The 26,285-nt window shown below is 45.2% G+C and overlaps 7 protein-coding genes and 1 pseudogene across 9 annotated transcripts; 3 read left to right on the top strand and 5 right to left on the bottom strand.

The window, feature by feature from the left end:
* The first annotated feature begins 730 nt into the window (after positions 1 to 730).
* Positions 731 to 9,820, top strand: LOC125954278 (cytochrome P450 6g1-like). Of its 3 annotated transcripts, none has more exons than XM_049684437.1 (7): positions 731 to 814; positions 6,439 to 6,789; positions 6,878 to 7,025; positions 8,481 to 8,901; positions 8,976 to 9,082; positions 9,148 to 9,423; positions 9,489 to 9,820. In XM_049684437.1, exons 1-7 carry the CDS (start codon positions 774 to 776, stop codon positions 9,771 to 9,773), a joined length of 1,629 nt encoding a protein of 542 aa, XP_049540394.1. In that variant the 5' UTR covers positions 731 to 773; the 3' UTR covers positions 9,774 to 9,820. The 3 variants fall into 3 exon arrangements, with proteins under 3 accessions (XP_049540394.1, XP_049540395.1, XP_049540396.1); XM_049684438.1 differs by lacking the exon at positions 731 to 814 and adding an exon at positions 6,112 to 6,354; XM_049684439.1 differs by lacking the exons at positions 731 to 814; positions 6,439 to 6,789; positions 6,878 to 7,025 and adding an exon at positions 7,553 to 8,393.
* Positions 9,755 to 11,395, bottom strand: LOC125954281 (probable methyltransferase-like protein 25). Its single transcript, XM_049684443.1, has 2 exons — positions 10,787 to 11,395; positions 9,755 to 10,719 (listed from the first exon to the last, which is right to left on the bottom strand). Exons 1-2 carry the CDS (start codon positions 11,393 to 11,395, stop codon positions 9,871 to 9,873), a joined length of 1,458 nt encoding a protein of 485 aa, XP_049540400.1. The 3' UTR covers positions 9,755 to 9,870.
* LOC125954361 (uncharacterized) lies at positions 11,276 to 11,943 on the bottom strand. The gene has a single exon (XM_049684572.1). The coding sequence runs from the start codon at positions 11,844 to 11,846 to the stop codon at positions 11,406 to 11,408; it is 441 nt and encodes a 146-aa protein (XP_049540529.1). The 5' UTR covers positions 11,847 to 11,943; the 3' UTR covers positions 11,276 to 11,405.
* Positions 11,944 to 12,223: 280 nt separating this feature from the next.
* LOC125954340 (protein preli-like) lies at positions 12,224 to 14,291 on the top strand. The gene is made up of 3 exons (XM_049684539.1): positions 12,224 to 12,695; positions 13,061 to 13,274; positions 13,362 to 14,291. Exons 1-3 carry the CDS (start codon positions 12,604 to 12,606, stop codon positions 13,707 to 13,709), a joined length of 654 nt encoding a protein of 217 aa, XP_049540496.1. The 5' UTR covers positions 12,224 to 12,603; the 3' UTR covers positions 13,710 to 14,291.
* A 106-nt stretch (positions 14,292 to 14,397) lies between these two features.
* Positions 14,398 to 15,616, bottom strand: LOC125954317 (uncharacterized). Its single transcript, XM_049684510.1, has 3 exons — positions 15,599 to 15,616; positions 15,089 to 15,538; positions 14,398 to 15,004 (listed from the first exon to the last, which is right to left on the bottom strand). Exons 2-3 carry the CDS (start codon positions 15,512 to 15,514, stop codon positions 14,441 to 14,443), a joined length of 990 nt encoding a protein of 329 aa, XP_049540467.1. The 5' UTR covers positions 15,515 to 15,538; positions 15,599 to 15,616; the 3' UTR covers positions 14,398 to 14,440.
* A 191-nt stretch (positions 15,617 to 15,807) lies between these two features.
* LOC125954319 (uncharacterized) lies at positions 15,808 to 17,255 on the bottom strand. Its single transcript, XM_049684512.1, has 3 exons — positions 16,848 to 17,255; positions 16,334 to 16,774; positions 15,808 to 16,251 (listed from the first exon to the last, which is right to left on the bottom strand). The coding sequence occupies exons 1-3, from the start codon at positions 17,112 to 17,114 to the stop codon at positions 15,976 to 15,978; spliced, it is 984 nt and encodes a 327-aa protein (XP_049540469.1). The 5' UTR covers positions 17,115 to 17,255; the 3' UTR covers positions 15,808 to 15,975.
* A 3,881-nt stretch (positions 17,256 to 21,136) lies between these two features.
* Positions 21,137 to 22,302, bottom strand: LOC125954325 (serine protease grass-like). Its single transcript, XM_049684520.1, has 4 exons — positions 22,206 to 22,302; positions 21,933 to 22,141; positions 21,630 to 21,862; positions 21,137 to 21,565 (listed from the first exon to the last, which is right to left on the bottom strand). The coding sequence occupies exons 1-4, from the start codon at positions 22,245 to 22,247 to the stop codon at positions 21,153 to 21,155; spliced, it is 897 nt and encodes a 298-aa protein (XP_049540477.1). The 5' UTR covers positions 22,248 to 22,302; the 3' UTR covers positions 21,137 to 21,152.
* A 1,756-nt stretch (positions 22,303 to 24,058) lies between these two features.
* LOC125955370 (pickpocket protein 28-like) lies at positions 24,059 to 26,030 on the top strand (annotated as a pseudogene).
* Positions 26,031 to 26,285: the final 255 nt, after the last annotated feature.

The raw sequence follows: 26,285 nt of genomic DNA, 5'->3' as shown, positions 1-26,285 counted from the left end.
AGGACATTCTCTGAATTGTTGCGAATTGTTCCGCTCGTAGAGTCCTATTATAAAGCGACTAAGTGAGGCCGCTAAATACGCGAACCACATGTTGCTGTCACTTGTTGCACCTGTGACGACCACCCCTGGGCCCCGGGTTTCGCAGACAATTGATTGATGATCGTGCCACGGCGCCCCAAAATTCGTGTCTTCAAAGTATGTTTTTCACCAAACCCGTGGTAACTCCTTTATAGAAATAAATCAAATGGTATGCTCCGGGGGCCCCACTTGTTGCGTCGTCAGTTGTGGCCCTCAGCGCCTCTTTTTCGTTTTCTCACCAAGCACGTGCCCCCGACGACAAGTGCCATTGGATCACGAAAGAAAGGAGAACGATACGCGTCGGTCGCAAATTAAACCGCGTCGACGACGACGGAGATTTGTGGCCAACGCCGTCGTGCGCCACCTTCCGTCCCTTCGATGCACTGGCCCTGCTCTCCTCGACGAATTGAAAGAAAGAGTTTAGGCGCGCTGGCAATCTACTGACGGCTACACATTCATAAACCACCCCCGGGGAGGCCCGGACCGAATAGTACTCGAACCGTGACGGGCCGAGATCGCGGGCCCCTTGTCGCTGGTGCGTGGCCGAGTGTGTGATGCGTATTTCAGTTTTATGTTTCCGACGAATGTGGCTATCAGTGTTGGTGGGATTGATTGTAGCAAGTATAGAGATTGGAAAACTCTCCCTTTGGGCGACGCGTTGAGCGTCATTAGCGTTAAGGAAATTCGTGATCGAGATGCAGGAATTCTGGGAATCTATTATACATCACGAACTTCAGTATGTATTAAATTCATCTTAAAACAACAAACTGAATCGCAAAACATCATGCTACTAAGCTTAAGTCCAGTATATCTCCAAAAGAATGCAGTACAATCTGCAGTGTCCATCTGAATACGTTAGAAACAATATACCTCTCTGTAGTCGCGTCGTTTTGACGGGCCTTTAACCTGCAGCAAAACCAGAACCCCAACCCCAGAGAGCAAAAGAAACCCCCAAAGTGACTGTACTGTACGCTATAGAATTTAAAGACAACAAAGACCCCGAGCCAGATCATCCAACCAGTAGTCTGACGCAGGGAGTTCGCAGCAGAGAGCGCTAACACCGTCGTCGCGTCCTATCTTTACCGGATTCAGCGATGCGAACCGACGGTCGGGGGGTAAGAAAACCGAAACCCGTCAACCCGTAAAACGTCCGATACGCGTCGTCGCGTATTCAGTCAACTCCGCACCGTTAGGTCAGACTAGTATTGGCCCCGAGGTTGGTATACTAGTGCTGGTACACTAGTCGATCCGCCTTACAGCTGCTGCTTCTGCTGCTACTGCTGCTGGTGTTTGATGTCAGTATTTTCGTATCAACATCAACACACCGGGAACCGGGAGGTAGGAAGATCTAGTCCAAGTGTCAGTACTTTAGCCCAACAGCTCCAAGTGTCAGTTCTCGGAGGGTATAAATTCGTAAACGGTTCAGCGCACTACTGAACCGAAATGATGTCACTGGCAGGGTGAGAGGGTCTGTTGTACAGTGCACCAACTATTCCCTTTTGGTCACTATTTGTTTTACTTGAACCCCCGGCGATGAGGCAAGGTGTGATCGCACTTCTACGATCGCGGCCACGCACGCACGCACATTCCGTGAGCTTGTGAGCTCATCGATGCCGGTGGTTCATTTGCATTTCGATAAGAAGAAGCCAAAGTAACACGTACGCACCACGCACCTGTCACCTCACCTCATAATGTATGCATGGTTCAACCAGAATGCCAAAAATTTTGGAGGACTTTGGATTCCTTCAAACAAAAAACGGAACTCGCTGATGGGACGCACGGAATCGAAACAACCCAAAATGGAGATTTTGCTGACCAAAGGGAAACATTCTTGGGCGTGCACGCTGAGATGCTCCCCAAAGTTGGCCGCGGAAAGAGTTTCACCGGCAGGGTCTGTGTAAACAGACCAATAGGCGACACCGGAACGGTCGAGAGTGTTCGAAGCAAACAGTTTAGCTATTTATTTATGTACGCGAACGGCCCGCTAGACTCTTGGCGTGACTGTAATGATCAAAGCGAGTGACACAATCGGGAGTCGCGAAGTGGATACTATTGCTACGGGACGTTCTATTGCCGAAGCGACCAACTTCAGTCTTCAGTATCGGAGGGTTTTTGGAAGGGAAGGTGATCCGTACCCTTACATATTTTGTTTACTTGATTACGACATTCTGTTCACGGTTGATGACTTATTGTGTTTCGATCATCGTTTTCAGTGGAATTTGAGTTTGAGAGCGTAGATTCCAAAATTAGATTAGACGTATTGGCACCCAAATTTCATCATTCTGTTTGAACAGGTCCTGTCTTTTTTTTAGTTCAAAGAAGGTTTAAAAGTAGGACCGTTAATGTTACTTAAATTTTAGCCCTTAATTACACAATCTACATCAAGTAAATGTTCAAAGGTTGTTGCATACATACTACGTCTAATCTTCCAAATACCGCCTCGTTGTATTATTGTCTAGATCCGTGTCTAGCTTCCAATCAGTTGTTATGGTACTGCTGTAGCTGGAATTTATAGTTTTATTTTCAAAAACACAAAGCGCCATCGTAAAACACCGATCGAAAGAACAGCACAGTGTGTCAAGTTCTTCAATACAGCTTAATCAGTGGGTATATTCTAGGTCACGAAGCTATCTGCCTCTCTCCTTCACCCTACGCCCGAAAGCCCTCAGCGACGTTTTGAAAGGTTCCAACACCAGTAGTAATCAATTTATTTAAAAATGATAGCATTGCCTCAGCTTCTTCTCCTCGGTCAAGTAGCAAAAACGATGATCGAATCCCCATCCTTCATGACATCATATTTGTCTTGCCCGTTACAACCGTCCCACGGTGTTGCCTGTTCCATTCCGGTGCGACTATTAGCTCCTTGCTATGACAACAAACATGCGAGCTTAAAATAGGGACAACCAGCATGATGCAAAACGGAGACCTCCGCGCTTCACGGCAGGTTGGTTCGTTGTGTATAGAATGTAGTGTTGGCAGTTTATCTTTCTGCTGCCACCGGATTTGTGCCAAAAGATGAACCGATTCAAAACGATGACACGAAGTAGGAAAATGAAATGTCCCAAAATAAAGAATCCAAGTGGTTTGCATTCGCGCGCCGCTTTCTCAATGTCAAAGTCAAACTAGACCTGCCTAAGGCGCTGCCCAGTGTCGACAACACGTGGTAGTTCCATCGGCGCACACGGAAATACGCGCCAAAAAGCGAATCCCACTTACATAGCAGACAGGCGATCCCCTAGGTTGGTAGGTAACGCTATGATCGATCTGGCATTTTGTCACTCACGTGGCCCCCACCGGGAAGGTGGGGTACCGTGGGACCAACTTTACATGCGCCTGGCGCGATCACTAGTAGGGGCGCTGGTGGTAGAAGGAACGGTGAAAATGTTTAGAATATATTTTTAGAACCTTTCCGCGCTGAATGATGCTCGTGAGCGCCAACAGTCTGCACAGCTGTGCCGGAGACGTAATCGATAAAAATTCCAAAAAAACACACACACACACACACACATCATCATCTTCAAGACGCCTGATCTAATGCGATCGTTCTTATGTGCGGAAGCAACACACGACCATAACCATTGCGTCACTAATTTTCAAATTCAATCAAATCAAAATTTATCCTTGCGCAAGTAGGATTGCACATCGTAAGATTGAAGACTAATACGATTAAAACATTATTTGGGATGACTTAAGGGAATCATTATATTAAAGATACATTTGATTAAAACTACTACTTTGATTAAAACTACTACTTAAAACTGAAAGGCCACTTAAAATCCGCGCTGTATGATTTAATGACTTATAAAATTGTTTCGCAAATGCAGCATAAATTGCTCATACCGTCCAGGAATGCGCGAGGTGTATGAAGTGATGAAACGTGTAATCAATAAACATTCACCATTTCTGCTTTTCAATCCCGGCTCTGGTACCGCGGAAATGTATGTTGTGTGATAAATATTACCAAATTCTGCCCAGACCAAGGGAGATGAGATTTGATGCGTTTCTTAACTCTAAATATTTTCCTCTCACTCACGAACCCTGGTCTTTTTGGCGCTATTGTGTGTAAACAGCTGGGTCGGCGCTGGAAAGGTATGATGAAATGTTTAGTGGCAAATAAACGTTCGCCAGTGTGAAGATGCCCAAATCTCGGCCATTTGAAATGAGGTAATCATCATCATGGGCCTAGGATATAGATTTGTATGTTTGATAGGATGAGCTGTCCATCATTTTTGAAAAACTTGCATTTGAGCAGAGACGGACGAGATTAACCTAATAAACCCCTGAGCATAACCAGAGCATTACAGTTCGGGTGTATATTTTCCCTGAGCTATTGTGAGATTGACGTGGTTCAGTTTTTTACGTTTAAAAAAGTTTTAAAATATTTTGTGAAATATGAAAAAGGAAGAAAATCCTTTAAAATAGATTTGATTGTTAATTAATTTGATGTCTCTCGGACACTTACGAACTGTCTAAGCAGAGTTTGAAACCAATGGTTATCAATTGCAATTCATTTAGGACATGGACATGAAGCGGATGGGATATACAGCATATACAGCGAATAGGTTACTATTTCGACCATTTTCCTAATTGTTTTTGACGCGTTTCGCGACATGTGGTCGAACGTCATCACGTTAAAATCTTGAAACTCACACATTCGGATCGATTTGTGGTCAAAACTGATTTCAAACGGCTTAATTGCTGCAGATAATGTACTTTAACTTCACATTCCCCTTACTCTTTCATATTGCAACATTTTCACTACACACGGAGCTATATCCCTAGTCTCTAAGCATGACAATTTTTGTATAGACTGCTTTACTAAAATCTTCTTAATCTTCTTTTCATCTCATCATTATCCCCTACTAGTCTCTACTGACGATTCGCCTAATAAATGATGTGAATTTTTTTTTTTCATTTATTTCTTTCATTTTATTCATGTGGAACTCAATAGGATATCTTTTCAATTATAAAATGAAATGAACCTCAAACAGTCCAAATAGTATTCACGACATTACTTGTGTCAATGCTGTCAATGCTTTGAACCAATTACCTTCAAACTTAGTTTATTTGGTTTCTATTCTTATCTTTCTAGCAATGGTTACTTTGTTAATTGAATTATTAATTTTATTTGTCCCGCGAGTTTAGGGAGGTTTTATTCTATTGAGGTATCGAAGGATGTTCTTCGTTTCCATTTAACTATAAAATCCGCGTCCTCGCTGCATTCAAGTTCGGTTGTTCTGCTAGTCACCATCAAAATGAACCGTTGTGAGTCGAACCAGTTTATTCTTATCATCATCCACTTATGTTTCAATGCTGTATTTGTGACATGGTCCCACTTAGCTCCTCATGAAGGTTAGCAATTATCATTGCCTTTCGAAAATACGCTTAATGCGGCTTTTAATTTGGAGAACAGCGTTAGGTGCACAGTTGGATCCTAATCGGAGTACAAGCCAGAATCCTGACACCAACAGCTATCACGTTACGGATCTCAAATTCAGCCTGGGGACAACTATCCGTGAGCACGCCGCATCTGGTTACGACGCTCTTCATTCATCTGTCAGTATCGTCCAAACTGTGCGATAATGTGTCGCGAGCAAAACCCGTCAGCCAGCATCCGAGTGGCCATTAAAATTCATTCATCAAGGTTAACCATCTACGCATACAGGCAAATGGGATTTGCAACAAGGGAAATATAATCCACCTACAATGGTCGTTGTGAGCGAGAAACCATACAAACGTTCTGGAAGTTTTGCGATTCCCACTGTCTTGTCACCGTCCCCCTAGAGGTGATCGTACTTTAGACACACTAACATACTTATATAGGAAAAACATCGTCACATGAAAACCAAAAACAACATACTGAATAAAACAACGAATTTTGCTTGCCTGCTCACATAAAATAAACATTTTTATTGTATCAATCTTTTGATTGAAAACAGATTACAGCAAAACTCGATCCACTTTTTCACAAAAAGACATTCAAAGAAGTCAAAATCGTAATCAGCTAACTTTGCTTCGAGGGTAAAGTTATCAATACCGCTTCCCCAGCGTACTGCCTATGGTGAACATAGGTCAGTAACACGGCTGGACAGTGGCCGCAGCATGCCCTAGTTCGAAATTAGTACCCACTAGCTACGCAGGTGTAGTGCGTGTTGCTGGCCGTAGCTCCGGTCAATAAGATTATCTTCTTCCCTCGCTGTCGTGGCGTCTTGTGACATCGAACAAAGCTAGTCAAGTCAGAAATCAGCGCGTATACGATGCGTCTAACTGTTGCTGGTGATAGTTCTCCGTGACATCGGAACATTCGTGTGGTTTATATTTCATCCCAACACACTCGTCTCTCTATTGTGCTTGTCCCAGGCGCTTGAACATGAGCCTCACCGGTGTTGACGTGATTCAGGGCTATCTGACGCTGGTGCTCGTCTGTTTCTTCGTGTTTCTGCTATGGTTTGTTACTACCATCGGTACCCGGTACTGGCAACGTTCGTGCGTTCCGTACATCGAGGGACGCCCGGTCGTCGGTAACTTCCTCGAGGCGATTCTGATGCGTAAATCCATGTTCGATCTGATGGACGAACTGTACGAGAGTGATCGAGTGCGCGATAGTGCCCTGTTCGGTATCAGCAAACTCATCACACCGACACTGGTCTTACGCGAACCCGAGCTCATCAAGCAGATACTGATCAAAGATGCTGCCTTCTTCTCCAATCGGTGAGTGGGATGGGGTGGCGAATGCCACAGACGTTCGTGGAGGCGCTCATCTCCAGTTAATTAAACACTTCATTTCCCCGCCGGGTAGAACGATGTGCACCGATCCACATGGTGATCCGATTGGTTACTATAACCTGTTGATGATCAGAAATCCGCTCTGGAAGCAGCTCCGTTCCTATCTGACGCCGTCGCTGAGTTTAAGCAAAATCAAACAAATGTATCCGCTCGTTGTGCAAGTAAGTGCTCTTCATTTTTAAATATTTATGCTTAAAAAAATTCCAAAACTGTTCTTAAGTTTTTGTGCACATCTCTAAGCATAGTCGATTTCCGATAACATCATCGATGTAATAGTTGCGCATTTCAAACACGTGCCTCATGGACAGTCCCTTTTTATGAAAACATGTTATGCCGAATTCATGACTAAATCATCAATAAGTAATAAGGAGATAAGCTATAATGCAAACGATCGTCAAGTTAATGAGATTTTCAAACAATTTTTATTGACCTCCAATGGACGAAACAATACCGCCGATTAATGACAAAAGATAGATAATGCTACGGACCCTCCAATACGCTAGCACACTGTATCGTCGTAACACTCAGTAGCAGTGCCTTCTGGCATAGTAACTCCACAATACAGCCGTGATAACGATAAAAGAGACGCGCACGCGGCCACTCGTTTGCTCTTCAGTCTGCGAAGCTCAAGGACATGCGTCCTTCGGACCGTCGTGGACGACTACCAAGCCACTGTGTAAAATCGTAACAATTAACCAAAGATATTAACGCAACTAGAAATCCGATTAAGTATAACGTGTTATGCGACCACCACACGGCACAACCCTTACAGCCGATTCCCACGCCATTCGTTCGCGTGCAGCGATAATGGTGCACTACAATCGTACGAATATAAATCTAGGCCGACGGTACACAGTAATCGGGAGCAGATAAACTCCAAATGCAGTTAGCTCCACGCGCGAACAACGCACAGTTGGTTACATTATCAGTGAGACAATCGAACGAATATGCGGCTGTTTCGTCGCTAATCGCTTATAACACAGACAGGCGGGCAGTAAAACGTCGACCGCCGACCCTAGCGTGTTCAGTGTTCCGTTCCCCTATTTACGGTCTATATCTTCATAGCAATGCTAGAAGTGAGGGACATTTTGGTTGCCCTGATCATACTGTGCTTATCCTATTTCGGTTGGCGAAGACACAATTTCTGGAACTATGCGCACGTTCCGTATATCCTGGAGATCCCGGTGATCGGTAACTTCAGTAGTATATTCCTTCAACGGCACTCGAGTTTCGATTACATGGATCACATATATAACCATCCGAGTACGCGGAACAGTGATTTCTTCGGTGTGAACATATTCACCCGCGCGGCTCTTGTGATCCGAAGTCCGGAGCTTATCAAACGGATGCTCTGCACCGATGCGAGTTATTTTATCAATCGGCAAATGTGCGCCGATCGGTTCCACGATACGATTGGATACTACAATCTAATGATGATCAAAGAACCATTGTGGAAGCCGCTCCGTAGTCTGTTGACCCCATCGTTGACTAGTGCCAAGCTGAAGAAACTGCGAGTGCTAATCGAGCAGGTTCGGTGACGCTATTACTTATCGGTGCAATGTGGTCAAAGACTGCGTTATTCTTTCATTTTTCCTTATCATTCTCTCTCCTCACAGGTCGGCGTGGATATGGTTGCATCCCTCGACGCACTACCTGAAGTTCGGCCTGGTGTACGGGAGACGGAGTTTAAGGAATTGAGTGCCCGATACACTACGGACGTCATTGCTAGTACGTTCTTCGGTATCCGGTCCAACTGCCTGCAGGATACCGAGTCCGAGTTTCGCCATTACGGACGCAAAATTTTCGAATATGGTCCAGGACGGGGTATGACAATGGCATCGTTCTTCTTCATGCCCGAACTGGTACCGTATCTTCGGTTGAAGCTCTTTCCGCGTGACACCGAGTTGTTCCTCAAGACGATCATCGAGCAGGAGATTGCGAGACGGGAAAAGAGTGGCGAAAGTCGTGGCGATTTTATCGATTCCATGATCACACTCAAGAACAACAATGCCACTTTGGGAGTCGAGAAGAAGATACGTACGTTCGATCCTGTTCGATTTATATGCGGTCATGGTTCTTAACTCACCTCCACGTTAACTTCCCTTCTACAGCACTCAAAGGGGACGTACTGGTAGCGCAAGCGGCAACCTTCTACATGGCCAGTTTCGAGACGACCTCCTCGGTGCTTTCGTTTGCACTTTACGAGTTGACCAGAAATGTAAGTATCGCAGATGAAATATTGACACACACGTTGGACTGATATCTTCTGAATTCTCCCTTTAGCCCGACGTTCAAAGAAAACTGCGAGATGAGGTGCGCACTCTTGTGCAGAAATATGGTCAAGATATTCCCTACGAAGCGCTTAACAATGAAATGCCGTACCTCGGTACGGTAATTTCTGAAACTGCGCGACTTTACCCGGTCCTGCCTTTCTTGGAACGTCAATGCTCAGTACCGGACGGTGCAACAGGATACAAACTGGAGCCACTTCACGACTTTGTGATTCCTGACAAGATGCCAATATTAATACCGATCTATGCCATCCATCGTGATCCTAAGGTAATGCGGTCAATCCCTACTTCACGGTTCAGTGTTTCAATCTGTCTATCGTTTTCTCTTTCCAGTATTTTCCGAATCCTCACCAGTTCGATCCTGATCGGTTTTCCAAGGAAAATCTCGACCAAATACAGCCTTGCACATACATGCCCTTCGGTGTAGGGCCACGCACGTGCCTAGGATCTCATTTCGGTACCCTGCAGATTAAGATAGCGTTGGTGAAGCTGCTGTCCAAATACCGCATCGAACGATCGGCTTCGACTCCAGAGAAGCTAACATATCGAAAGAATGCGTTCACTCTGCAGTCGAACGAAGGTCTCTACGCCGACCTAGTGGAAGATATTTTGTACTGACTCCTTCCTCCCTCCTCGAAATAGTTTTATTCTTTCGCAAAAACCAATTTATCAATGAACTAGCTGCTGTTAAACGAAATTTAAATAGCACATATCTTTATTTCATTGCTATCAAGGCATAACAACGCGGTGAAACGACGGGTTGGAACAACTTCACTAAAAAGCTTCGCTCGTATCCGCATTCTCGTAGAAACAGCAACCGATCCAACAGTATCAACGTCTCAACGACCGGTGCAAATTGTTGCCGTATCAAATAGAACACCTTCAGCTGCTCCAGCTCTGTCGAAAAGCGTGTTTCCAGCTCGACCAAACTATCATCACTGATCGTCACGCGACCTTCCAACCCCAACCGTCGAACGGATTTGCGGACGTAATCGATGAAGTCACCGCTCTTGAGCCGTCCAACTTGGAGCGATTTCTTCTGGCCATACTGAAGCAATACAATCTGCAACAGCGCTCGGTACCCAAGCTTGTCGCTAGGATTCTCTCGATTAATGCAGGCACGTTCGATTGACTCGGAAGCCAAATTTCTTGCATTACGCCCGATAGCGAACTGGCGGTTCCGTAGATACGAACTCATTGGAAAACCGTACCCCGGGTTATCGGAGATTTTAGCTGGATTGTAGAAATCATCCATCACAAACTCTTCCCGCATCAGGTGGTAGCAGCAGCCAACGTTCATTATACTAGCGATCGTTCGGTTTTGATGGAAAAGACGAAGACAATTGGGACCCAAATTGCCGCACGTGTGTAGACCGCACAGACAGAACGTGCGGTGATTGTCGGCAGGAAAATGGTGCTTTGCCAGCGCGATAAGATCGGTTTCGAAATCGATCAGTTGAGTAGTTGTTCGGTAGAGCGTTTCCAGCGTATCTCCCTGTAGCAGGTTGGTGAAGTGTTCATCCTCCTCGAGGTTTGCCTTTTTCACGGCTTTCGGGATCTTTGTCTGAAAGAGAAGAGAAGCCATGCTTAAGGTCCTATTGATAAGGTCTTGCTTGTTTATTCTTCATTACCTTCAATCGATCACGACGCTTCTCGGCGTTGCTAGTGTTCTCTTCGTTACAGTCCACTCCCAGTACCTTGATACCATGCTCTACTGCAATCCGGGACGAGAGGTAACCCTTACCATCACCGGCATCGATCACCAGTATATCGTCCTGAGTACCGTTGGGTAAACCCGAAGCCACGGCCGTACACAGCGAGGCAACTACAGCGGCCGCGATTTCAACTTCGTGGCATTTCTTCACATTCATTAGCTCGGTCATTTTCAGTCGCGTCTCTTTACGACATTTTTCCAGCGCATTTTGGAACTCTGCTAGCGTCAGCGCTGTGCCCTGGACTTCACTGCCTTCTAAACGATATTTTCGCGTTTCTTCGATAAACGCTTTCACAGCGGGAAGCTCGTCGCTCACGCTATCGGAAGGTTGATCGAACTGACCCCAGAACACATGTTTAGCTCGAAGATAGTCTTCCACCGATAATAGCTCACTCTGGATCGGTTTCGGCACATACCGATCCCAGTGCTGTTCGGTAAGATAGTCCACCATGTGGCAGTTGATGAAAGCGGCGTTTGGTTCGAGAAACCGAGCGATCGTATCGATCTGTTGCCTCAAACGTTCCATCTTGATCGTTCTAAAACGAAAGATCATTCGTCTGGACGTATTTGAACGGTAGCTTAAGCAGAGCACACAGCCGTCGATATTTGTTGCGAATCTGTTGGAGCGAATGGAGTAAATCGACGTCCGGATTGTTATCACGAGGATACTGATCAAGCGCGGCTTGTACTTCTCCGATCAGTGCAGCTGCCTTTTCGTTGCTTGTTACTTCTTCCTGCGTGCTGATTTCGCTCACCACCGTTTGGTAGAATCCGATTTCCCGTCCAACTTCCGCTCCCTTCTTGTAACCGTAATCGTGCGCCTCCTCAACGGATTCCTGCTGCTGACCGGCCTCTAGCCCTTGATGAAAACTCTCCTCGATGATGCGCTCTTCGGTCAGAAAGATATCCTCAAACACATCGTTGATATCGCTACCGGTGTCCTCTGGATGCTCTAAAACGGGGCAGGAACTAGGCATAATGAACTAAGAACGGCGGAACAGCTGGGTTCAGGAGCACGTGCGGAAAATCCTCAGTCGGAAAATTCCATTTTTTCAAACGAGCCGAATGTAAACAAAGTGCTGCCAAATGTGAAGCCAGTGCCACATGAAGCGTAAAATCTGGTTGGAAACGCTTGCGCTCTTTTTGTGGTTTGCATTGATACTGTGTGTTGATTCTAAGTGCGTTTAATCCTTTTCTCGTCTTTTCCCGAAAAGATAATAATTTTGTCGCAAAAGTTGGTAAAATTCCAGTCCAGGTCGTTTTCCACATTTCAACCCACGCGCATAAACCACTTTTGGGTCACACGGATTTTGGCAGCTGCACTTTTTTTCTTCTTCTTCTGGTTTGTGGTCGCGTTGAAAAGAAAAAATCCTTCGCGAGAGTTGAGAAAATTGCGCGAAGTCTGCAATCAATATTTGGAGATTCCAAATTCCAATCTTAATAAAAGGCATTGTGCTAGTGAACGCGAGAGATAACAATTCCATCATCCTCCCCCTTCGACCGAACGACCGAAAAAGATAGCCGCAGCTGTGTTGTTGTTGTTTCCGTGTTGATAAGAAGAAACAAGGAATTCTCCGCCGGTAACTTATCGGCAGCGGATGGGCAAAATCGAAAGTGATTTCGCTCGCTAGCCGTCTCCCTCGATAAGGCACCGGTACTGTGAGTTTTCAATCTTCCCCAAAAGAAGGTTGCTCCGATCGAACGAAACAATCGCGAACCGTAAAGCCCAGAAACATGGCAAAATATTATGAAAACTCCACCGTCTTCAACTATTCCTGGGAGCAAGTAACGCAGGGCTTCTGGAATCGGTACCCGAATCCTTTCAGGTAAGCCCACATGCGAAATGACTGGCGCAAAAGCGAACATCCGATCCAAAGTGCACTGCGCTGGCTTCTCGATGGTACGGGGTTCTGTGTTGAGCGAGAAAATAGCCACGATTGAGGTTGCTATCTACGCCAACAACGACGTCTACCGTCAACAGCGACGTGGTCTAAGGCCATCACAGCGCACGCATTATGTAATGTGCATCGCATGTGGGATGCGGGCCGCCGGTCCCGAACCGTGTCGTGCACGTTTCGTTCTATTTTTAATGGTCGCAATATGTGACGCTGCCGGCGCTGTGGCCACAGCAGGCGCGAACCTTAACTTGCACACTTAATGATCGCACATCTGTTTTACCGACACACCGCAGCTCGCACGTCCTGTCGGAGGATACGGTTAGCCGAGAGATACGGAATGGTAAACTGCACAGCAAGCGGCTACTGACGAAGACGAACCGCGTTCCGAAGTGGGGCGAACGCTTCTTCAAGGCAAAATCGGTCAACATCGTCGAGGAATCGGTCGTGGATCCCAAGGAGCGAACTCTCGTGACGTACACGCGTAATATTGGATTTAACAAAATAATGGTAAGTCCCGGAAGGTTTACGGAGAACAGGAAGAGCATAATCTAATCTAATTCATTTGTTTTATATAATCCTTCACTGCTGCTATAGAGTGTCGTCGAGCAGGTGGTCTACAAATCGCTTCCGGATCATCCGGGCAAAACGATCGCAATACGGTCGGCTTGGATCGACTCGTCGGTGTACGGATTCGGGACGGCCATCCGTGCGTTCGGGCTCGATCGGTTCAAGAAGAACTGCGCCAAAACGGTGGACGGGTTCAACTTTGTACTGCACCACATGTTCCCGAATCATCCGGCAGCGTTGGCCGCAGCTGCGACCTCAGCCAAAGATCACCACGGTTCGAAGGCACAGAAGCTGCGTGAAGCGGCCAAGCATGCCTCGGATCAGATGAAAGCAAAGGCCGAACACTTGGTACAAAATCTGTCCGTTAAAGGTTAAAAGCAGTGTGGCTGTCGTTCGTGTGGTGCTCGAAAGGACGCTTGACGCGTACGACCGATCGAACACGAGGCAGCTCTCCATTCCGGTTCCGCTCAATGAGCTGTGCTAGCCGTTAGACCGCAAAGTCAGTCAGTAACAGGCCATACGCTACGCCATTCGCTTCTGTGTCACACAGTATTTCCTGCGTACACCCAGTTACACACCGTTTGTTTGTACAACCGATTCGTTGCGTCGATCATCGATCATCATTCCACGTGTTCTGCTTCATGATAAATTAACACAAATTCCTCCGGGAGAGGCACCCACTAGTAGCGGATCAGTGCGATGACGTACCCAATTTTTTAGCATCCTACTAAAGACAAGGCGCAAGATTACGGAGCGGCCAGAACAGTGGCCAATGAGTTATTAAGTTATTAGGTACCTTTCCAAGACGAACGGAAGCTCGTAATCAAAGAGTGACCATTTCCTGTGCGTTTCCGGCACAAAGGTTCAGGTGATTGTGCAAACAGATAAGGAATAGGGTTTAGCTGATTAATTTAGAATATTCAATTGTACATTATAATAAAAAACCATCCATGCGAAGCTAAAGTACAGGTGTTTTCTTGCGACTCGACGTGGCGTTCTCATTCCTGTTAAAGGTGAGTAAATGTAGTAGTTGATAGTTCAACTTGAGCTCGTTTATTTCTCCAATTCAACTATAGGTACAAGGGATAACGCATCGCTGATCATGTTCAGTCAAACTGTTCTTCCTTAAGAACGTCTTGAAGAGATCCAACAAGCGCCGAATTATTCATCTCTTCCACCTGTCTCGAGGCACGCGATGAGTCACAATGAGTGGAATCGTTAGAATGTGGTGATGGCGATGGATCCGGAGGATTTGCATTAGATGAAGAGGATGCGCCCAAGGAAAAAAATGCACAGGAACCGTGACCCTGTGGATGTGCCCTTTGAGCATGCTGGAAGCTGGCCGATGGTTGAGGTGCATTATTTACGGTTATTGCGTATCTGTGCAGGTTGCCTAGCTGCCCTTCGAAAAGAACGTCATTAATGAACTTTTTAGCATACAGCTGCTGATCTGGACTCAGCTTTTCGTAATCTGCAAGCCACGATTTCACTAGGAGCTCGTTTTCCGAAGGAGGGTTTGTAAGACGTTTATAAGCCAAAGACAATAGTTTTGCCCTTTTAGATTCTTCGCTTTCTCTCGAGGACTCATTTAACGTCGGTTGTTTGCTGCACGTAGGCTGCCAGCTGGATTCGGGCAGGAGTCGGGATTCATGGGAACTGCCTTCGTCAACCTGCAACAAAACGGGTGGAAAAATCTGCATAATTTTGAAGGAACATAACAGCAGATACATTAGAAATGGGAATCGATACTGTACCTCGGATTCGGTATTTTCTTCCATAAATTTGCTTTCTTCGCCATTTTCGACGAATTCTCCTTTCTTTCGCATTGCCGGGGAGCAAATTCCAGAATTTTCCTGATCCCTCAGGAAACTCATGTCGTCGAAGTAATACAAACTTGGCACATATTCTTCGCCTGTACCTCTCATCGCTTTCACTTTATTCAACTCCCTGCGGTAGGTCGAGCGCAGAGAGTTGATTTTGGTGCATACACTTGCCTTATCCGCACGGGGATCGAATTGCTTCATTTTATCCACCAGTATTTTGTATGAAGCTTCCCTCTTATTTCTATCGAGATATCCATTGCTGTTCCCGTTCCATAAATCAGGAAGTCGGCGATACAGCCCGATAAACTCTCTCCAAAACGCTCGATCTTCATCTTTCCTTCTCCTATAGCTGGCCATATTGCAGCGGTAAACAGTAACAAGCTAAAAGATAGTAAAGGATCGAATTATTGATGGAAAGTTGCTACGCACAAACTTACGAACATTCGACCTTCGACCAGCACAATCTGACAGATCTATCCATTGTTGTTCGCGCAAACTCGAGTTGACAGTCCCCTTCATGCTCGAACATCCTTCATGCAAGCTCATGCTCGAACATCCGTTGTTCGAGTTTTTTCCTCAATTTATGGGTACAGTAAGGGTTTTAATGGGTCTAATACGGTGGAAACGAAAACAAACATGCTTTTATCGGTTTTTACTTTGATCCAAATGGTTATCTTATTTATTTAAATAGTAAAGTTGTCTTATTACAGGTATTTGCTTTTGTCAACGCAACCACCGCATCAGCGCCTATCTCTAAACACGAATGCACGTACGCAACAACAAATGCTCTCGTCCTTCCGGTGGCCCCACAGACGATATTACTGCTTTTTGAAGCTCTTGAGAATCGGATAGATGTTCTCAAAAGCATCGTAGATCTCCTGGCGCACCTTGGCCCCGGTCAGTACCACCTTCCCGGACACGAAAATCAGCAACACGATACGGGGCTTCACCATACGGTAGATGAGTCCAGGGAACAGTTCCGGCTCGTAAGAGCTGAACCGCCCGTGTGTCAGCACCAATCCTTCCAACCGAATCGGAAACCGTACATCGCAGCTACCGACCATGTTTTGTACTTTAAAGTCCAGAAACTTTGCCTGAAAAAAAGGAAAACCGAAAACATCAAACATACAGGTTCCTGCGTACCGTTTTACCCAGTTTCTGGAGGGACCAACTTACCGTAAAGCCTAGCTTCTGGATGATCCGAGCGTACTTTCGGGCCGCCAACCGAGAATCTTCTTCACTCTTCGCTCCAGTGCATACCATTTTACCCGAGGAGAAGATAAGGGCCGTCGTGCGCGGTTCCCGGATACGCATAATAACGGCAGCGAAACGTTTCGGATTGTACTCGGCGTTACGGGCGTGCAGGGCAATCTTTTTGAGGTCCAGCTTACAGCTCAGGTTCACCGTCGAGACGATGTTCTGCAACTGAGGCAGGATGGCCGATTCGCTCGGTGTCATGGGCGTCATCGGGGTGGCCGGTCCCATGGTCTGATGAATGTTGACACTGCCGATGTTCTCCGGATCACGGACGCTGCCGCCGCTGCTCGCATGGTCGGCTCGGGGAGTAGCAGCTGCTTTCGATTCCGTCATCGGTACCATCGGGGACATGAGACTTTGCTGGAAGCCGCGAAACACAAAGAGAAGAGGTCATTCAAATGATACCCAACAAACGCAGCGAGAGATTGCTTACCGGTGTTTGGGGTTGGATCATATTCTGTGGTATAGAGAAGCTCGGCGCGTACGTGTGCATGCTTTTGCCGGAACTGGACGGTGTTCCGATGGCCGGCATTCCCATGCTGTAGTTGCTCGAGCTGAGCCCACCCATGGGGGTCATGTGTGGCATCGACTGCTGCTGCTGATAGGCATGCGGTAGAATCTGCTGATCTTCCTCGGGCTGGTGAAGAGGAGTACCGATGCTGGGGATGGAAAACCCCGGACTCGGTAGCATCTGATCCATCTTGAAGCGTGCTGTTGGGTTTGCCGGATTCTTAACTGCTTCTTCTCTCAATTAACACGCTTCGGCACGTCTTTACACAATACAAAATCACTCTTTGGCGCGTTATCTCGCTACAGTCTGTTGTGCTTGGTGTAAAAGTGGTTCGGTTATTGTTTTGGTGAGAAAAGCTGTTTTTTGGTGAGTTTCCTGACGTCAAAAGAGGCAATGAAAAAGACTATACGCGGCTGAGCCACCGTTTGGCCATATAAGAACTTTATATGGCTAAAAGTTGTGTGATTTTTTTTACCGACAAAAGTTGATCAATTAATCTATTAACAAATAAATCCACACCAATCAAATGATATCAATATATCTCCCAACAAGTATTATGCTACAAAACATTCTGTTCTCATCCGGAAAACCTACTTACCAGAAGCTCCAGCCAACGAATATTCTTCGTCCGCGGAAGAGAACTCTAGCGGATTATATGAATAGCTACTCCGAAGGTCCTGTGTACCACAAAATGCAGCGACTGAAAGGCAAATAACTTCAAACTTATCTTATTAACAGCTTTATTTGTGATCTCATACGGTTCGATCACTTACGAGTTGATTTAATTAACTTACGAGTACCATTATATCACAATTGGAATGATGTAAAAGGGATTAAAAAATATGAAAAATATTACAAACATGGACATCAGATGGGTAGGTTTAAATAGTAGTCGCAATGTTCAGCAAAGAGGCGTTTCCAGTGTACTAAGCAATTATCGTCATTGACGCGGTTGACGCCGGCTAACGCTTGGCACGTCGTCCAACCTGCGGTTCGCATCAAAAAGGATAGAACGTTTACGGTTCTGTTTTTTGGTGCCTGTCGATTGTGAGCCACTAGTACAGCGCGGGACAGGCGTCTGTGGTCGGTCGGTCGAATCTCCACTACTCTGTTGACGATTGTTTAACACCATTGTGATAGCTTCCCGCAAAACATTGACCGTCATATTCCTCATCGGATGTGAGTTTCTAGAATCCACGATATTGGCAACGGTCGGTGTGTCCTAAGGCATCGTCAAGAAAAGTTGTTAGAGTCACGGAAAAGATGTCGCAAAATCTATCTATATGGTTCCTATTGTACTACATCGTAATGATGAGGTAACGATGAGGCCATCAAACGACCATCGTTCTGAACTAAAACAGGCCATGAGTCTCAACACCCATCGACGTTTGAATTAAGGAAATTAAGGAACGCGACATTCTTCTGAATTACCTCATTGTGCTGGCTCAAAATGCTCAGTAGACTCGAAGAATTGACCAATAGCTTTTGTGTGCCGGACGTTTTCGTTGCACCAGCTTTACTGCCACTACCGAGAGGTTTACTTTTGAGGCTGCTGGTAGCTACCGAAGACGTTCCGACTAATTTAACGTTCTTTTCCTTAGCCGCTTCCTTGTACTGGTCCGGTGAGTTGTTTCTCTGTTTCCCGATGCTGGGCTGCATTTATCGAGTAGTTGGGAAAACGAGAGAAATACATTTTGTTAAAAAAAAGTTATAGAACCATGTGATTCTTGTAACTACCGGTGTATCAATCGAGTCTATCTCGCACTCCGAATACAGCGCTGTGTAGTTTGTACGCAGATGTGGAAGCACCTTTGAGTTACGTTCCATCAGCTCCGAGTTGGGAACTTGGCTTCCATTTGGTAACCTGCACTTCCCGTTTTGTAGATCCTCAAGGTACTGAGCTGTAAACAGCTCAGGTTCTTCGTTTTCTTGTTTGATCTTTGCTGCGGCTAAACGTGTTGATTATAGTCGAGGTACGGTTGATGCTATTAATTTAAAATCTATAATACTTACGCGGGCAGATTTGCTTTGGTGGATTTTCCTTATTAATTTCTTCTACCGATGAATCATATTTACAAAGACATGTCTGTTGCGGTACATTTTCATTTTTACGCTCCTCCAGTGCCAATTGTTCTTGCAACAGTTTCTAAAAATATTCGAAACAGAAGACGAACAAAATTGTAAACTAGGGTATGGGATGAGAACGAATAAATTTGATGTACAACTAAATGGTACTATTCTCAAAAATTAAATTGCAAACGATCGATATGAACGATATGATATGAGTTATCTCAAACCGGAGTATACAGTTTTCATATTTTCTGTCACATAATTCTGTTAATGGACAAAAATACGTACCATACGTTCTTTAATTTTATCCATATTTTCTCCATGAATCTTTCGGGCTTCCCGTTTCTCCAAGTCGCATTGCTCGCGAATTGTCGCTATTTCTTTCCGAATCTTTTCATTCTTAACACGTTCCATATAAAGCTTAGCCGAGAGGACTTCGGAATTGTAGTGGCATTGGTCGTAGCTGGTTTGCAGCTCCCGCAACGCTTTGGTTAGCGCTTGCACAACCGAATCCGTCGATTGATCGCTCTGTGCCAGTTTGCACAGGATCTCCTGATGGGCAACGTTCAGCTCTGCAAGGATACCTTCGGTTTGTTCCAGTTTTTCATGCATATTCGCCACCGTATCACTGAGCGCGGAACATTTCTGCGTTTTCTCGGCTAGATCGACTTGCTGCACTGAACATCGTTTTTGCAGATCGTGCAGATCGGATTTTGTTTTCACCAGCGCATCTTTGCATGCTGCGATCTCGTTGTGCAGCACCATACACTCCTCCTCTGCATCCTTGTGCCGCTTTCGTAGCCATTGGTTTTGCTTTTCCAGTTCCTTCATTGCGACCGACCGGCTCCGTATGTAGTCATTTTCCTTGCTGAGGCTGGCATTTTCCGACCGTGCCGTCTCGAGCTGCTGGTTCAGATCTTTGATTTTGTGTAGCACTTCATGCCAGTGGCTTCCCATCTCGTCCTCTTTCGCCTGATACTGCATATTGGGTGCAGCGGAACGTACAGCAGCGCCAATCGCGCTTCCTACGAACCAACGGTTGATTTTGTCCGTCGTTAGGAAACACTCGAGGAAGCATTTTACAATTCGCTGTTCATGACTCGCGAATTGCTTACAAACGTCCTGCAGACGGGGGATGGGATGAAGCAAGCAAGAGAAATACAGAAGCAGCGAGTAGACAAGAACGCAGTCGACCTCCATAATTTCCCCTTCACTCGATAGTACTAGCTCAAAGTCCGGGAAATGTGATCGCAAGAACTCCACCAAAGAGGTCTCCTTGAGCGGTACTGCTGCTGACAGGCTGAGCTCGAAGAATGTGCCGTAAAACCAACACGGATCGATAGGATCATCAGTTTCGATCGAGCAGGCACACTTAACCTATTCGAATAATTGTAGAATGTTTTAGTGATCGTCTTAATGATGGATGAGAAACAAAGCGATTCGCTTTATCGCTGGTAAACACTTGCCCAAAGATCCGTTATTTGTCGCCACTGCATCAAATCCTGCAGGGACGCTTGATTGATTGGTGTCATTTCACTGAGAGGATTTAGCAACGGCGATACACAAAATGCAGACGCAATAAAAAAGGATAGTAAACTAACACCGCACTGCACCGCAAAAACGGGTACGTACTAACAAAAGTCCAGAGTTGTTAAAACGTAATACTCAACAACCGTTCCAGGACTAGAAAAAGATAACGACCGAAGTCTGTCTCGCTTCATCTTGCCTTTCTCTGTAGATTGCAATAGATATGAAGCACCCTGTGCGAAAAATGCTAATACTGTTGATGATTTTTTTTGTTTTTATCAAAAGCAAAATAAGGAATCAGCAAAAATCACGCCAACTGAGAGAATCGTGGAAAAACGGGTACCAAAGAGTGGAGGTCAAAAGTGACACGCAAAATCTAACAAAATCACACCAACAGATTGATCGAGAATAGTACGATCGGGAGATTTTTCTTATGAGCCTATTTGCTTCATTGGCGCTACATCTTTCGATCGCACTATTTTGCACAAATTGTGTCAGGTAAGCCGTCGCTTTCCTATATAGAAGTACGTTTATAAAAACCCATAACAGCATTTCTACCTTACTTGCATTTACTTTAAATGGCATCAACACAGCAGTGGTTACATGAGGTTTATTTATATTATGCGTCTGCTAGGGAAGTACCTTGCCTTCTGCAATAATCCAATCAATATAATTACTCACGTTCGCGAATACACCCGGTGCCACTTTGGTACCGCATGTTTTCACGCCGAATGATACGACACCTTGCAGAACGAAACGATTAGAGTCCGATATGTACTGTAAAGGACCGCCAGAATCTCCATTGCAGTGTGCCGTTTTGTTATTACCACCGGCGCAAAGGTGTCCCTTATCAAGAACAATCATTCGATCGAGTTCTTTGATTAGCATTCCACATTCGGCGGCGGGTACTGTTGGTAAAACAGCATAACGCAAAATCGATGACCTGTGCCCTTGCTCTGTCATGCCCCAGCCGGTAACAAACGAATCCGTCGGTAGATACATTCTCAGTTCGTCCGTTATTGGTAAACAGATCGGTATAATGCCTGTTGGAAAAAGTACACCATTTGATAGAAATTGAATTTCAAACCACGTTCCCAACACACTCACTGTAACCGATGACCGCAGGATACCGGAGTCGCAATATTGCCAAATCGTTGCGTTTCGATCGCGGACTGTACTTGGGGTGCGTGGAAATGGTTTGAACGGGAATCCGCTGAGCCGGTGGTCCACAGTTAGATAAATACTCGTCTTCATCTTCGTTGCTGTCTTTAAAACGAATGCGCTGTTCATCACAGTATTGATCACGATTTAGGTCGTGCACTCCAAGGCGTATGCTTAAACTGCACAGATGTAATTAAGAAAACTGCTTAGAGGTACTACTTTTTAATGCACGATTATTTACAATCCTACATTGTACGCCCTTTTACACAGTGTGCGGCAGTAAGTACGTGGCGGTCACTAATGAGGCTCCCCCCACAAGGAAGCTCCTCATGGATAGTTGATTCCAGCAGCGCCATCCAGGGAAATCCATAAGGCTTGGTCTCCTGTCCGTAAGCGATCAACTGTACTCTTGATACACCGCACGTGATCTCCTCTCGCTCGCAGCATATGTAATAAATCTGAAAATTAATGGCATAAATGGCAATTCAAATCAATGGCATATCCCAATAAAACGACGCATACCTTGGAACCGTTGACACTCTTTTGCGTGTCGCATAATCGCATTAACGCCTTTTGCCGAACACTAGGAGGCCAATTTTTTGGTGATTCGTTCACGTAATGTAAATACTGACCACAAAGAGCAATTTGTACACAGCTTTGACTATCCACACATTCACGAAAAACAGCTGCTATAATAAACCGTACAATTATTCGATACGTTCAAGGCAGAAAAGGTACTCCATACTGCTTACCACCATCAACAGTTGTTACAAACCAACCCAGCACTGATGCAAAGAGTGCGACAAACAGCACGCTAAATTCCATCCTATTGTGTGCCGTGTGCCGAGATCGAAGAGATCCGAACTGAGTTGACCAGATCCGTGGACGTCTTTTAAGCGTCATTCTATGTCCAAAACATGCCTTTCGGGGATTACCCGAATTGACTTTTCGTTAAAACGTTATCATTACATCTCCCTTACACCTTCGCGAACCGTTGATCTTGCCATGCGATCTTTACCACCCTCATCACTCTGGGCTGTTTCACTGGAAACATGTCACCATTAACTGAACTTCAAACTCTCGTAAAGCGGCAAATCAGTTTTAACCCGTCGATTGTTCGCGGTAGAGTTATGCATAGCAAGGTGCGATGTTCGGTAATATTTGCTCAGCCTGTCTGTACTCACCTCGTCGGTATGTTTGGACGAAACCAAGGCGGATTATTTGTTCCCCTGCCACGCACATGAATATCTTGCAAAAGTATTCTTATAGAGCAGGTTTGAAATGGAAATCTGAATCGATAGCTTATTGCTATTCGTAGTCATTTATGCTGAAACAGTTGTATTAGAGTGATACAATCAAGGTAATTAAAATATGATTCGAAATTTAGTTTTATTTAATTGATTATACGACTCTAATTGATTAACCATCCTACTCTAAAAAAATCTATCAAACGAAAATTTGGTAGTAAGAATAAATGTTTACCTGAACAACCGAAACCTGGAATGGAATGAGGATGCTTGTAGATGTTAATTTGATTTCGAAGAGCTCATTACATGTTCAACACTGCAATCAACATCAAAATCATTTTTTTTACAAACATGTTTCTTTATGTTAATAGAAGTTAGAACTTTGGATTAACGATGGCCAAAGACAAACTGCCTTGGGCTAGCATCCAAATTGTTATAAAATAAATACACGGAACGGTTTCTAATGCTACATCATAATGCATACTTTCTTTGGTCTACGTCCTAAAAGACATAGTACTTAAGTAAAATACTGTTAATCTTGGGTCAAACACGGAACCGTAGAACAACGGCAAACCGGTAGGCTCGTGTCTTAAATATATCAGGGACGATCGATTAATGCCGCAGTGTACGACGATCTATCCATTCCGTCCGGAAAGAAAGCTGCATCCCGTGTTGAGTATCCATCGAACTTCCGAAAGTATCTCTCATGGCGTCCCACAATTTTTCCATACTCTATGCTATGGTATGCATGCTTAAAATGTATTTATTAGTTCTCTATTACTAAATTAGGGTAGATCTGGCCACACCGAGGAAGCCGAGCCCCTGAATACTGAGCACATGGTGCTGTTATCGCCTTTCTCGGGCACTTCGTTCATCCTTAACGCAATTTTAACTCGACGAGTAAAGTCCATTCCGGATTCAAACATGCTTCAATCGGCCACGCGATTCATTGATGCCTTCCCTTGGTTGAGCAAATAGTCAAATTCCAATTTTAACCTCGCACCTGTGCCAATTCCTTCGTGTGAACTGTGAGGCTTGTAAAAACGGAAACAGCTATGCTGGTGCTATAAACGATGCGGTCGAACCGTAACTCCAGTCAGTGGCGGTCACCGAACGAGAACTGTACGGATGGATTCTCACTCTATCGATCTGGAGGCGCATAATGCGTGCGAAAAGTGCAACATTACAAGTGGTATCAGAAGCTTGTTCCACGATTATTGCTCAAACAGTACAGTACACGGTGTTAAGTACATTGGTTGCAAGCAGCGTACATTGTTCGAAAAGTGAGAAGGAATATAGCTAACATTCTGATGACCAGCAATTAATGGTGATTAATTCCCTGCCCGGGGGGTCGGGAACCGGAATGTTAATCTGCTTTACAGAATATGGTGGATTGCTGTCTTCTTGTTGTCGATGTTTGTATGCATTTGGCTGATACTGGATGTCTATCGCAAATGGGAAGAAACGCCGGTAATAGTGAACTTCTCCCAGAAGCCGACACCGATCCGACAGATTCCTTTCCCAGCTGTTACTATCTGTTCAGAAGTTAAAACCGACAAACGCTACTTCGACTTTTCCGCTATGTTCATGCGATTATTTTCGACGCGTTGGGGTGTTTTGGATAATGCCACGGGGGTGTTTTGGATAATGTTGGGGTGTTTTGGATAATCACGTGCAGTGATTTGGTTCGTAAAAAACCAACTAGCAACCAACACCTCCTCTATACCTTTCGTTTTTAATTAGGTACGATCGACTACTAGCAGTATCACAGCTTTGCTTAAAGCCACCAATCTGGATGGAGGTGGGCAGTGCCCAATTCAGTAATCCGGCCATCGTCGATTTACTGCGAAACGTTTCGCTTCCGATGACAAATGTTACAAGATCATGCACATGGCGTCGTCAGCAACATCAGTGTGCAGATCTTTTCTACGAAACTATCACTGAAGAAGGTATCTGCTACACCTTCAACATGCTGCCGGCTGAGGAGATGTTGCGGGTCGATAAGATGCAAAAGGACTACAAACACATTTCGACAAGCCATAAGGCGTCGTTGTGGACAATAGAGAAGGGTTACGCAAGAAATTCGGGTCTTGATGCGTACCCTTACCGTGCGATTGATGCAGGAGAGCATGCCGGGTTGAACGTTTGGTTGGAACAAATCAAAGGCGACCACGATCTGTGTCGGGTAACACAAATTGTCCTATTCGTCCCAATCCCGACTCTTTCTAATGTTAACCTGAGATTATCTTCTAGGGAGCGTTAGAAGGCTATAAACTTATTCTGCATCCTCCTGCGGAGTTTCCACAGCCATCGAAGCAGTACTATCGGATACCGCTTGATCAGCACGTGATGATTACGGTGAAGCCAAAAATCATCACAACGTCGGATGGACTGCGCAAATATACCCCAGAACGGTAGGATCCCGTCTTGCAGACACTGTTCTCATTTCATACAATCTCGATATCCCTATTTCCAGTCGTAACTGTTTCTTCAACCACGAACGCTACCTAAGGTTCTTCAAGGTGTACACACAGAAAAATTGCGAAATGGAGTGTCTTACCAACTACACGCTGCACAAGGTTGGCTGCGTCAAATACTCCATGATGCATGACAATCAGACGGAGGTATGCGGTGTCAGCAAGATGTACCATTATTTAAGAGCCGAGGAAGAGCTGCGCGAAGAGAATATGATCTCAGATGGCAATAAATCATCCGATTTCCTAGCCCAATGTAACTGCCTGCCCGAATGCAGCTCAATCCAGTACGATGCCGAGATATCGCAAACGAATCTCAAGCCTATATGCTATTACGGGCACCCGCTTTCGGAGCCCTGTCATCACTCCGATGCATTGATCTTTTTTAAGGAAGCCAATTCCTATCGATGCAGCGCAGCGAACTGTATGATACAACCGATTTCGTAGCAAATTGCGGTGGCTTACTTGGTCTATTTATGGGTTTCAGTTTGTTAGGGTTGGTCGAGCTAGTCTACTTCGGATCGGTTCGTCCGATTGCTATGTTGTGGCGGTATTGGACAAAACGGCACAAAGCAAACATTGTTCCCCCACTGTCGTGTAGACAGGATGGCAAAGTTACGTTTTAGATAAGACTCTGCGGCTACTGTAGGCGCATCTAGTAACGCTATAGTAACTAACAAAATGGTATGCATACTAAAGACGAGTCGTCAAATGTAATCGTAAATTATTCTCTGAAATTATTTGAAAATTGTGATTGAAGCGCAAAATGAAATATTAAACCGGAGTTTATAAATAACGACCAAACTAACGAAAGGAAAATGAAAAAAAAATTCTCGATCCTGCAAACACGTCGCCCAAAGAACCTCTGCTTTTAGCACCAA

The sequence above is a fragment of the Anopheles darlingi genome, chromosome 3 (genome assembly GCF_943734745.1).
Source record: "Anopheles darlingi chromosome 3, idAnoDarlMG_H_01, whole genome shotgun sequence".
Lineage (NCBI taxonomy): Eukaryota > Metazoa > Arthropoda > Insecta > Diptera > Culicidae > Anopheles > Anopheles darlingi.
Note: the sequence above shows the minus strand (reverse complement) of the source record. Positions and strands in the feature narration are given on the sequence as shown.